Source organism: Tachysurus fulvidraco, chromosome 1 (genome assembly GCF_022655615.1).
Source record: "Tachysurus fulvidraco isolate hzauxx_2018 chromosome 1, HZAU_PFXX_2.0, whole genome shotgun sequence".
NCBI lineage: Eukaryota > Metazoa > Chordata > Actinopteri > Siluriformes > Bagridae > Tachysurus > Tachysurus fulvidraco.
This window is the reverse complement of record NC_062518.1, coordinates 50,413,186-50,424,787: the sequence shown is the minus strand read 5'-3', so window position 1 is coordinate 50,424,787 and position 11,602 is coordinate 50,413,186. Positions and strand designations below refer to the sequence as shown.

The following is an 11,602-nucleotide window of genomic DNA, read 5'->3' as shown; positions in this document are numbered from 1 at the left end:
AAGTGACGTCATTTCGCACATGCGCGGAACCGATCATGTTGCTGTACGGATCGAGTAGCGACATCTGTCCTTCCGGATGGATACATTGTGGTTAAGAGGACGGTGCATGTCGTAGGTCGCTCTGGACGATAAAGGTGAGGTAAGTGTAATAAAAATGTGACTTTAATCCTTATATTTACAACTGTATACGAATTTAAACTAATGTTAATGAAATAGTTAAGTGAAGTAACTGGAACGAACGAGCATTATAATCGTATAATAAAGTGTTTTATAGCGTAAGGGATATTTTAAAAAGCGCGAATTACACGAATTACTTGAACATACAATGTTTTTTTTTCTTTTAATGTCGCACGACTTGTAGTTTCGTCCCCTCACGATTAAACACAACAAATTTCTTTATGCTAACGATGTTAGAATCGTTTCCTCATAAATACGTGATGGATGATGTTGTGTTTTCAGTCTCCTCTTTTATTTGTTTTTATCTATCTATCTATCTATCTATCTATCTATCTATCTATCTATCTATCTATCTATCAATGATCACAATTGTTTTTCGACGTTTGTTAAAAAAAAGTAAATTTAAAATTATTACGTAAAAAAAAAACGTTAAAAAACGTGCTAACCGTTATATAAGTGCACGAGGCGGTTAGGGGTGGGGCACGTGCGTAGGGTTTGGACCTGGGCGTATTGGAGAAGGTTTTGTATTATTTGTTGATTATTTGATTCGTTGTAGTTTTACAATCGTATGCAAAAGTTTAGGAACCCCTAACAATTTTCATTTATACATATTTTGGTGTTTTGGATCAGCAATTTAATTTTGATCTACTAAATAACTGAAGGACACAGTAATACTTCACTACTGAACACTTAAATAAGGTATCTATATCTAAGGTATCTAAATAAGGTATACTTCACTACTGAACTGCTAAATAAGGGTATCTGCTAAATGCTGTAAATGTAAAATGGAGGACCACAGTTCTATAAGTGTTTATGTATTTGTTTACAGTTCAGTGGGAATTATACACGGTGTGAAATCAGTAGATGGTATGTCCGGGCGCGCAAGAGGAAAATGGCGTGGCAGAGAGACTGGGGCCCGAGGCGCGGTAAGGATGCACCATTTATACTGTTTTAAACTAATATTGATTGTTTCTGTTTCTGGGTGTGCATCAGGAAAAGTGCTTTAGACAAACACAAGCTTTTAAATTAAAATAATTTTATTTTATTTATATATATATTTTTGTTATTCATAAATATTGTGCTTGTGTTAAAATAAGTGATTTATTTTTTTGACCCTCACAACCTCAACAAAACAGTTTTTAGAACATTGTATGTTCTATTAAAGGTGTAAATTAATATTAGAGGTGTTATTGGTTGAAATACATGATATGGTCATATAGAAAAATAACGGTGTAGATCGACCACCTTAAAAACGCACAAGCGATCAGGAGAAGACTTTTCGTGTGTTATTGTGTATGATAAAAGATGGCTGGAGCGACAAGTCGTAAAAAAGCGCATGATGATTACACTGATTGCTCTGATATAACCGTTACTGAGGATAGTGTGGAGTAAGGGTAAGCTCGTAGTTGCTGTATATAGAAGGGGAGGGGGGGATTTTTCAGCATGAATTTGTATCCAAAGCTTCTAACACACCATGTTTATGCACAGCAACCACCTCTGCCTCAGAAGGAAGCTCAAGCTGTGTGGCCACCACCGCCCAAGAGAGAGCTCCAAGGGAGGGGAAGACAGAAATCTGCCCCCGTGGCGGCGGCAGAAGGTAATTTTTAACTATCAAAGTATCCTGACGTTTAGCTGATCTCAGACATTTTTTCCTGTCAGGTTAAATAATTGTAATAAACATATTATGTGCTTATTAAGTACTAATAAATAGCCAATATTCTATAAATATTCATGCTAATAAGCAACTAGTTAAATGACCCTAAAATAAAGTGTTACTGTGCATGTTATGCATTAAACATGGTTAAACACACCAACATATTCTTACAGGAGAAAAGCCGTATCACTGCTCGGAGTGTGGGAAGAGTTTTACGCAGCAGAGTAGTCTCCAAACACACCAGCGCATTCATACAGGAGTGAGACCGTATCACTGCTCGGAGTGTGGGAAGAGTTTTATTACACAAAGTGGTCTCCAAAGACACCAGCGCATTCATACAGGAGTGAGACCGTATTACTGCTCGGAGTGTGGGAAAAGTTTTATTACACAAAGTAAACTCCAAATACACCAGCGCATTCATACAGGAGTGAGACCGTATCACTGCTCAGAGTGTGGGAAGAGTTTTATTACACAAAGTGATCTCCAAATACACCAGCGCATTCATACAGGAGTGAGACCATATTACTGCTCGGAGTGTGGGAAGAGTTTTATTACACAAAGTAATCTCCAAATACACCAACACATTCATACAGGAGTGAGGCCGTATCACTGCTCGGAGTGTGGGAAGAGTTTTACGCAGCAGAGTAGTCTCCAAATACACCAGCGCATTCATACAGGAGTGAGGCCATATCACTGCTCGGAGTGTGGGAAGAGTTTTATTACACAAAGTGATCTCCAAATACACCAGCGCATTCATACAGGAGTGAGACCGTATTACTGCTCGGAGTGTGGGAAGAGTTTTATTACACGAAGTAATCTCCAAATACACCAGCGCATTCATACAGGAGTGAGGCCATATCACTGCTCGGAGTGTGGGAAGAGTTTTATTACACAAAGTAATCTCCAAATACACCAGCGCATTCATACAGGAGTGAGGCCATATCACTGCTCGGAGTGTAGGAAGAGTTTTATTGCACAAAGTAATCTCCAAGCACACCAGCGCTTTCATACAGGAGTGAGGCCATATCACTGCTCGGAGTGTGGGAAGAGTTTTATTACACAAAGTAATCTCCAAGCACACCAGCGCATTCATACAGGAGTGAGGCCATATCACTGCTCAGAGTGTGGGAAGAGTTTTACGCAGCAGAGTAGTCTCCAAATACACCAGCGCATTCATACAGGAGTGAGGCCATATCACTGCTCGGAGTGTGGGAAGAGTTTTACGCAGCAGAGTAATCTCCAAAGACACCAGCGCATTCATACATACACTATTTAAAAGAAAAAAAAAGTATGGTAATAAATGTGTTACCTTCTTTTCATAAATCCTGTAATATTTTAAGCTCATTTTGGGGTCATTTGGTCAGAGATTCTACACAGACATTATCATTGGTAGGACTACAGTCATTATCGCCTGTAGTTTTTTGTCCTACCCGTTTTCATAAATTCCCAAATTCTGTGCAATGTATTGGATGCTAAATGTACTGTACCGTCGTCGGGATATAAGATAGTTTTAAACAATCCGATCGAAGGAAGGCGGGACGTGTCTGAATACGGGTGGGAAAACAAACATAAGAGTAACCGCGAGCACAAACACAGCAATGCCAACCTAGCCTTCTAAGTTGATGCAGCTCTTCACGTCCGCGCTTTTTTGTTGTTTTTCTCGGCAATATGGGGGTTCCAAAATTTTTCAGATGGATATCCGAGCGATATCCGTGTTTGAGCGAAGTTGTGAAGGAGCACCAGGTTTGTGTTCATAAATGATGCTAGTTAACTTCAGCACTAGCATCCGGCTAACACTTTACCTCAGTCAGGGCTGTGTATGTTTACAGGTGTATTTACACATGATTGGTGATTAATTTTAGCTAAAGAAGGCAGAAAGAACAATAAATTCACTGTGGAAACATTCTGAAGTTAATTTCCAGCGCTTTAATTACTCAGTGAACAGTAAGTAATTGTGGAACAATCCCAACTCGATGTGTGTTACAGCTGTAGGTCACTACATAGAGCGCGAGGGGAGGGAACTTTGTGCTAACCCCAGTGCTCATGACAGGACATAAGGGTCATGTAGTCTGTAGCTGTGACAACTTACATGTGGGTTTATCTCTATAGCCACACAAATAAAAACAACGTTTAATATATCTATAAATATATTGTTTATTACTAAATCTATTTAGTATTATTCTTATTGTAGAATTATATTGACGTCATTATAGAAAGTTTTATTTGTAAAACTGAGGTGATTCAAATGGACTTTTTAGATGAGAGAAAATAAATATATAATCGTTTATAATGAACTTTGAGTATTTGTATACTTGTATCTATTTCTTTAATATATGTAGGTCTTTTTAGATTAAAATATGTTTTATATTAAAATATATAGTCAGGTGTTCATTTAACTGGGAGCAAAATAGTCAGATATTTTCCACTACCTCGACTTTCGCATCATCAAGCCCAGGAAGGTGTTCTTCATGGCCGTGGATGGTGTCGCACTCAGGGCCAAAATGAAGCAACAGCGTGGCAGAAGGTTCAGGTACGTTCTACATCCGTTAGTGCAGGATGCATCTAACAGGAAGCTGCTTGCTGGTCTGGATTGCCTTAACGAGCTCGTTAGGTTGGTGATTAAATTAGTGATAGTTTACATAGATTATGTTCAAAAGTAATACTCGTATATGGAATGTTTCCACTGGTCTACATCCCAAACCACACTACTGTAGGTCACTTAATGTCAGTTGTTGCTCTCTTTTCTTTCAGATCAGCAAAGGAAGCGGAGGGATCATTGAGAGCATCCTGAGCAGCTGCATCACTCTGCTTTGGGAACTGTACGATCTCGGATCGCAAAACCCTGCAGCAGTTAGTGAGGACAGCGGAGAAGATCATTGCGGTCTCTCTTCCCTCTATCATGGACACACCACACGCTGCATCCGCAAAGCCAGCATTGTCGATGACCCCACACACCCCTCACACACACTCTTCACCCTCCTGCCGTCTGGAAAAAGGTACCGAAGCATTCGGGCCCTCACGACCAGACTGCGTAACAGTTTCTTCCCACAAGCCATCAGACTTCTCAATAACTGAACTGTACTGAGCACAACATACACACACACATCTGTATGGACTGCATAGACCCTCACAAAACACACACACACTGTTTTGCACACTTTTCTGTTGTTTTTGCACATACTGTCCAACATTTCAGCTGTTTTACATATATTGTACAATATCTCAGCCATTACGCACATACTATACAATATTTCAGACAACTGCTGTTTTTTGCACAACTCTATATATAATCCAAAGGACCTGCTGCTAAGACACTGTGTTCATTCTTTTACTGCATGAAATATTGTTTGAACATTCAGTATTTACACTGGTCGGTCGGCGTTGTTTCTGTTACTGTTTATTGTCTTATGTGTATTGCATTTTTTGTACTTTTTGTATTGTTTGTCTTGTCCTGCACTGTCTTGTTTGTCTTGTCCTGCACTGTTTGCACCAGGTTGCACTGTTGCACTTTATGTGGCTAAGACTACTTACATGTCCTTAGCCCTGTCTTTGTTTTATGTAGCACCTTGATCCTGGAGAAATGTCTCATTTCACTGTGTACTGCAACATCTCTGTATGGTTGTAATGACAAAGCTTCTTGACTCTTGACTTGAAATATTTTTTCACCAAAGCTCTAAACCTCTCACGTTCAGGGTCTTCCTCATTTTGCTCCCGGGAATGCTGTGGATAGCGTTCCCGGGTTTTTCAAAAATTATCATTATTCCTATAATCAGGAGAATGAGTTTGTCGGTGAGGTTTCTGATATCTATCAGTCCTCCCATAATTGTTGAAACCCCGAGGCATCTCATGCGTATGATGTTTAGGGTAATCTCTTCCGTGTTCTTCAGAATGGAGATCCTGTCTCTCCCATCTGGAACACGGTTGGCCGCGGTAGGACATGTCATTTTTAGTTGGCAAGTCTGTTGCAACGTTTCGGTAATTTTAAACCTTCATCAGGCATAGACTTGCCACAAAAAAAATTTTTTTTAAGCGTCAGAATCTTTATAGGGCTCTGAATTAGAGTGTATGTTAGATTCTTTTCCAATATTCCAAATATTATGTAAAGAAAAATCCGAACTGATTGTAAAATAAATTGTTTTATTAGGAAACTAGGAATCTCAAGTAACCAATATTGATCCTTCTCCAAGCTGCTTCATCCACAAAATGAGTGGGGTGCCCCTGCAGCTTCTTATATAGTCAGCTCCTGTGAGGCCCCGCCTCCAATGACAGGGATTTTCCAATTCCAAAAGGCACTTTTCTATTTAAATTATTTTGAAGCTATTTGTTCATTCAAAGGTAATGTAACCATAATAGCCATAATAACAAACAAAAAATAGAAAATAAATAATCCTAATCAATCACATATGTGAGGATTTTTAACTTCCTTTTCTGGTTCCTAATTAGTCACAAATCTGCATAAAAATACACACAAAATGATATATATATATATATATATATATATATATATATATATATATATATTTTACCATTATTACAGTCTTGGAAATGTCATCTTAGCACTTTTTACTTTTACTGTAGCACTTTTTACTGTTGACCAAAAAATTGGGCCACTGAACCATTACACAGGCCTGTGCAAAAAAAAAAAATCTATAAATAAAATTTATTTGCGAGTATAGAATATAGTATGCTGATATCCTGAGTTATAAACATTTGTGCCAAACAGAAAAGTAATTCACGTCACTGAGGATTTCAGTGCAGGTCTGATGTCTGATCACATACATAAAATCCACACACTGGTCTACATAGACGTGTATATCTGTGATCTGGTCGGATGGGTTGACCATCAGTTTGTTCTCCACACATGACATGGAGTCTGGTGTCTCTGTCATGCTGAAGGGGGGCATTTAGTTCTGTTGCTGCTGTGGTTTGGCTCCACTCATCCCCTTACAATGAAGTATCACTGCAAATCAGTACTGCAGTTCTTCTTACTATCATTAAGCATAGCACCTAGAAGTAATAACTGTCAGTGCAGAGAGATACATGTGATATTGATGCCTTCTGAACAGATTCTGTTCTTGGAGGAGGTTCACTTGTGAAGAAGGTTCTGTTCATATGGAAGGTCTTGTTGTAAACTTTTTCCAGAGAAGACCAGGAGACTTGGATTTCCTTGTGCAGTAGTCATTATTGTAGGGACACTCGATGAACACGAGTCTTCAAGTCACAGTGTACTGGCACGAGTGCTGCAGTCATCAAGTCTAGCTAAGTTGTATTTCATTGTAAATGTACACATTTTATGGGACAGTCCCATCAGATAGAGACAAAACCCTCCGGTGACAATCAAAGCATGTGAGGATGTAACAGCCCCACACCAGATCCTGGACTTTCACCCACCCTTAATCTCATTAACATAACAGTTTCCTCAGACCTCTTCATTATCATAGGAATGAGTTCACCTCTAACGCTTGGTATTCCTTCTTGAATCAATCCTTGAATCAAATGGCCACCTTAAACAATGGGACAAATGTCACAAAAGGACGACTTAAAATTATTTCCCACAGTGGACACATAACACTGCTGAGGAACCAGGACTGAAGCAGATCCCAGAGAAGGACAGAGTATATTCCATGAGTTTGAAGGCCTGATGTGAAGTGTAGGTGTGCACATCTAAACTAGGGTCTGATTCCAAAAGAGAGCTGCAGTAGAGCATAAGTTGGAGCAGATTCTGTAGTCAGGTCATATTCTTCAGTTGTTGTGAAGCACAAAGGGACGGAGAAAGCTGTAGATCCAGATACATGTCATTTATTCCTGTTCTCCCATTTGAGTTTTGATCTCTCATTGTTCCAGCATCATGCTGTATCAGTGGCGTAGTCTAGTTTTTTGTAGTGAGTATACTGTGATTTTTTTTCCCCTCCCAGCCTCATACACACCCATCCTATATACAGTATGCATCTACATGTAATTGAGAGCATTATTAAAGACTGCTTATGTGTTATCAACATTCCAATTTATTATAAGCAACAAAAGACAGTCAGCTGATAAAACATGTGCTCCAGGTCCCATATTTATATAACATTTAAGGCTAAATGTAGCTCTTAAAGGTATATAGTTCACCCAAAAATGAAAATTGTCATTTCCTAACCTTCAATTTGTTCTAAAACTGTATAAAAGATGATATTTTGAAAAATGTTGGTAATCAGACAGTTGGCAGCACCCATTGACTTTCACAGTAGTAAAAAATATAGACTATGAAAGTCAGTGGGTGCTGCCAACTGTCTGATTGCCAACATTTTTCAAAATATCATTTTTTGTGTTAAACAGAAGAAAGAAACTCATACAGTTTTGGAACAAATTGAGGGTGAGGAAATAACACAATTTTCATTTTTGGGTGAACTTTATACCTTTAAGAGCTACATTTAGCCTTAAATGTTATATGAATATGGGACCTGGAGCACAGGTTTTATCAGCCATCAATTTCCAATGTACATTTAAGAGTGAACAATAAACATTTGTTCAGTTCTATCACCAACACTCTTTCATTGCAGAATATTATGAACTGAATGAACTGGTAGTTTACAAAGCTTTCCAAATACATTTGTACTGGGTGAAGCTGCTGTAGCTTTAGGCGCAGGCTTCCGAAAACACTCAGAGTGCAGTTTGGGTCTGCTTTCGTTTTATATCTTCTTTTACATTAGTTAGTTAATTTCTAATTTGTGCCAAAAAACACCACCAAGCAACTGATTTTCCTCCTTGGTAGGTGACGTCAGATCAGGTCACAGGCCACGGAAGCCCCAATAATCCAAAAACGTTAGTGATTTGCAATCGCAACCACAGTCTGTGTTCGCAACACAGACGGGGTGAATTTATGAATGAAAGTTCTGTCACAAAACGATATTGTTACGTATCCTCACGCTTTTTAAGTGGGTATACGGAAATCCTTGGCCTTTCCTAGTGGGTATACGGCGTATACCTGCGTCTCATGTGGACTACACCAGTGTCATACACCAACTATGAAGGACAGGCCCAATTTTCTGGATGCAGTTCAGTCCTGGTGCTTACTTCGGAATGTTCCTCTTATCTTTGGAGAATTAGTAACTTCTACAGACCAACACTGGGGCCTGCTTCTTTTACTACTTCAAATAATAAACATTATATTCTCGCCCATGTTATCACAAGGTTTATGTGTATATTTCAAACATTTAATTGTGGATCACCACACACTGTTTAAGAAGTTGTATCCTCAGAAAAACCTTTTACCAAAGCACCATTTTCTTATCCACTATCCCCGCTGCATCCAGTCCCAGCTCATTAGATCCTTCACCTAAATTAACAGTTACAGGCCTGTTGTTTCTCTCCATGAAACCATAATCAAAACTTTGTATTCTTCAATTTATTTCAGCTGATGTAACATGTTTTTCCTTCAAATACAGAAATAATAACTTCAATTCGTACTGGCCCACCCCTTCTAACACATCATGCATCACATCAACTGAGAAGTTCTGTGTTGTGTGAAAATACTCCAATGAATTTAATATGCTTGACCTTTTCACACCAAAAACATATGGAAGGGATGGATTACAGGCCATTTCTTGACAGTGAGCAGTGTGTATATCTTTGGTGCGCAAAAACTACTTTGGAAGAATCTTCAGAGAATTCTGTCTGAAAGTCCTCCTTTTCTGCTAAACAGAACCTGCAACAGTACCTTGCACTGAAAGACTCCACCAGACCAAACAAACTATGCAAACCCAAATTATCACCAGTAACCTGGACTACAGTGCCACGAACATAACCATTGTATAATGGAATCTCAATACCATAACTCTCTAACACTTTAATATCTCGACCAATGGGAGCAAAAATTTCACTAAAACCATACCGTTTAACATCTTGAGTATGAAATAAGGCACACAAGTGTAAATTAGCCAACAAAGAATTCCATTTTGGAGAGAAGTTTCTTAAAGTAAAATATACTCCACCCTCGCTTAGGACCCAGAGGGTTGGCCACCTCAAAGTCACCATAGAACATCTGGATCTGTATTGTCTGCTTCTCAGTTGAGAACAGGGGGGGGTAACTTTTAAAATAAGATCCATCACAAATATCTCTCAGTCTAGAGTCGCTGGTAGCTGAGCTGTGCAACATCTCTGAAACATATTGACTTTTAAATATTGACTGCAGTGTAGATAAAATTGGAATATACATGAATTTATATTGAACTACTACCTGATCATATGTTCCAGTCTTTTTATTTTGTCTCGTGTCAAATCTTGAACCAATCACACATTCAACTGGTTCTACTATTTCCCACTTGTTAGTCATAAATTTTGATCGTATTCCGAATTCCGAGATTTGTATTCCGAATTTAGAATTGTGAAAGGATTCTCTAACCTCTCGAAACATGCCTCAACTTTCTTGCACATTTCCGTTTCTCTTTCATTACTAAATACATGCTTTACTGTATCACTGTCTCTTTAGCATGCTGATGGAGATCTTGAACAATCTCTTCCATGGAAATCACTACAGAATTCAGTGTTCACTTTGACCAACACCTGCTGCCTTTAGATCAGAAATTACAGGTGAACAACTATTTACAATGTATGGCGAAGATAACTGTGACTCGGCCTCTAAATATTGTCTCCGTTAGCCAAGAATGCGGACTGAAGTTATCATTTTTTGTTCCCTAATTAACACTGATTGCGTTGTTTTAACACATGTTTTTAGTGTGTACTTGTCAACCACAATGAAGTAGGAGTGAATGGTGGTCTGTGTGGATCCCTGGGCGAGAAGGTAGGGCTGACTGCTTTGGGTAATGTTGTCTAGATGCTGCTGCACACTGGTTCCAACCTACAACAAAACACATTCAACAGAATTGTTTTTGTGACTAACTTCTGACAATAGATCAGATCACCTCCAACTGTGCACAAGATGGCGGTGATGGTAGATATATTTTAAACAACTGTTAATTAGTTCACTTTTTTTTTGAGGAAAACATTCCAGGATTTTTTTCCCTATAATGAACTTCCATGGCGACCAAAGGTTTGAGGGTTCAAATGAAGGGTCAAATGTTGGTCTCAATGTAGCTTCAAAGACTCGACAATCCCCACAGAGAAATAAGGGTCTTATATAGAGAAACGATCGGCTGTTTTCAAATTAAAAGCAATCTACTTTTTAACCACAATCGGACCTTTCTGACGTCATGACGTAATGCGTGGCACATCTTGAGATTCTACAACGTGCAATTGTGGTATTTTTATTTTTAAAACGACTGATCGTTTTGCTAGATAAGAACCGTATTTCTCTGCTGGGATCATAGAGATTTTGAAGCTACTTTGAGACAGACTTTGAACCGTCAAACCGTTGGTCACCATTAAAGTCCATTATATGGAGAAAAACCCTGCAATGTTTTCCTCAAAAACCTTCATTTATTTTCAACTGAAGAAAGAAAGACATGGATCTTGGATGACATGGGGGTTAGTAAATAATCAGAAAAAAAAATTATAAGTTAACTAACTCTTTCAGCATACCTTTTGATGAGCTGATCTATAGCTTGATACACAGAAAGCTTTCCCGTCCTCTTTCTACCTTGTGCAGATGGTGGTAGCAGATGTAGCAGATGTAGCAGCAGTAAGATGGCAGACATGTCACTGTCCCAGCCTACAAATAAGTAAATAAAAACCTGGTTTACATTATGCCATAGCATAGCATTCAAAATGACAACTTGCACCATTATGAAAATGAACACTACACACCTACATAACCCACAATAACAAGTTAAA

The 11,602-nt window shown here is 38.7% G+C and overlaps 1 protein-coding gene across 2 annotated transcripts; it reads left to right on the top strand.

Annotated features, from left to right (window-relative positions):
* The first annotated feature begins 12 nt into the window (after nt 1-12).
* Nucleotides 13-4,125, top strand: LOC113651003 (zinc finger protein 239-like). 2 transcript variants are annotated; one of them, XM_047814350.1, is made up of 5 exons: nt 13-134; nt 1,007-1,103; nt 1,666-1,774; nt 2,005-2,011; nt 2,432-4,125. In XM_047814350.1, exons 2-5 carry the CDS (start codon nt 1,047-1,049, stop codon nt 3,105-3,107), a joined length of 849 nt encoding a protein of 282 aa, XP_047670306.1. In that variant the 5' UTR covers nt 13-134; nt 1,007-1,046; the 3' UTR covers nt 3,108-4,125. The 2 variants fall into 2 exon arrangements, with proteins under 2 accessions (XP_047670306.1, XP_047670301.1); XM_047814345.1 differs by having other exon boundaries at nt 27-139.
* The last annotated feature ends 7,477 nt before the right edge of the window (nt 4,126-11,602 follow it).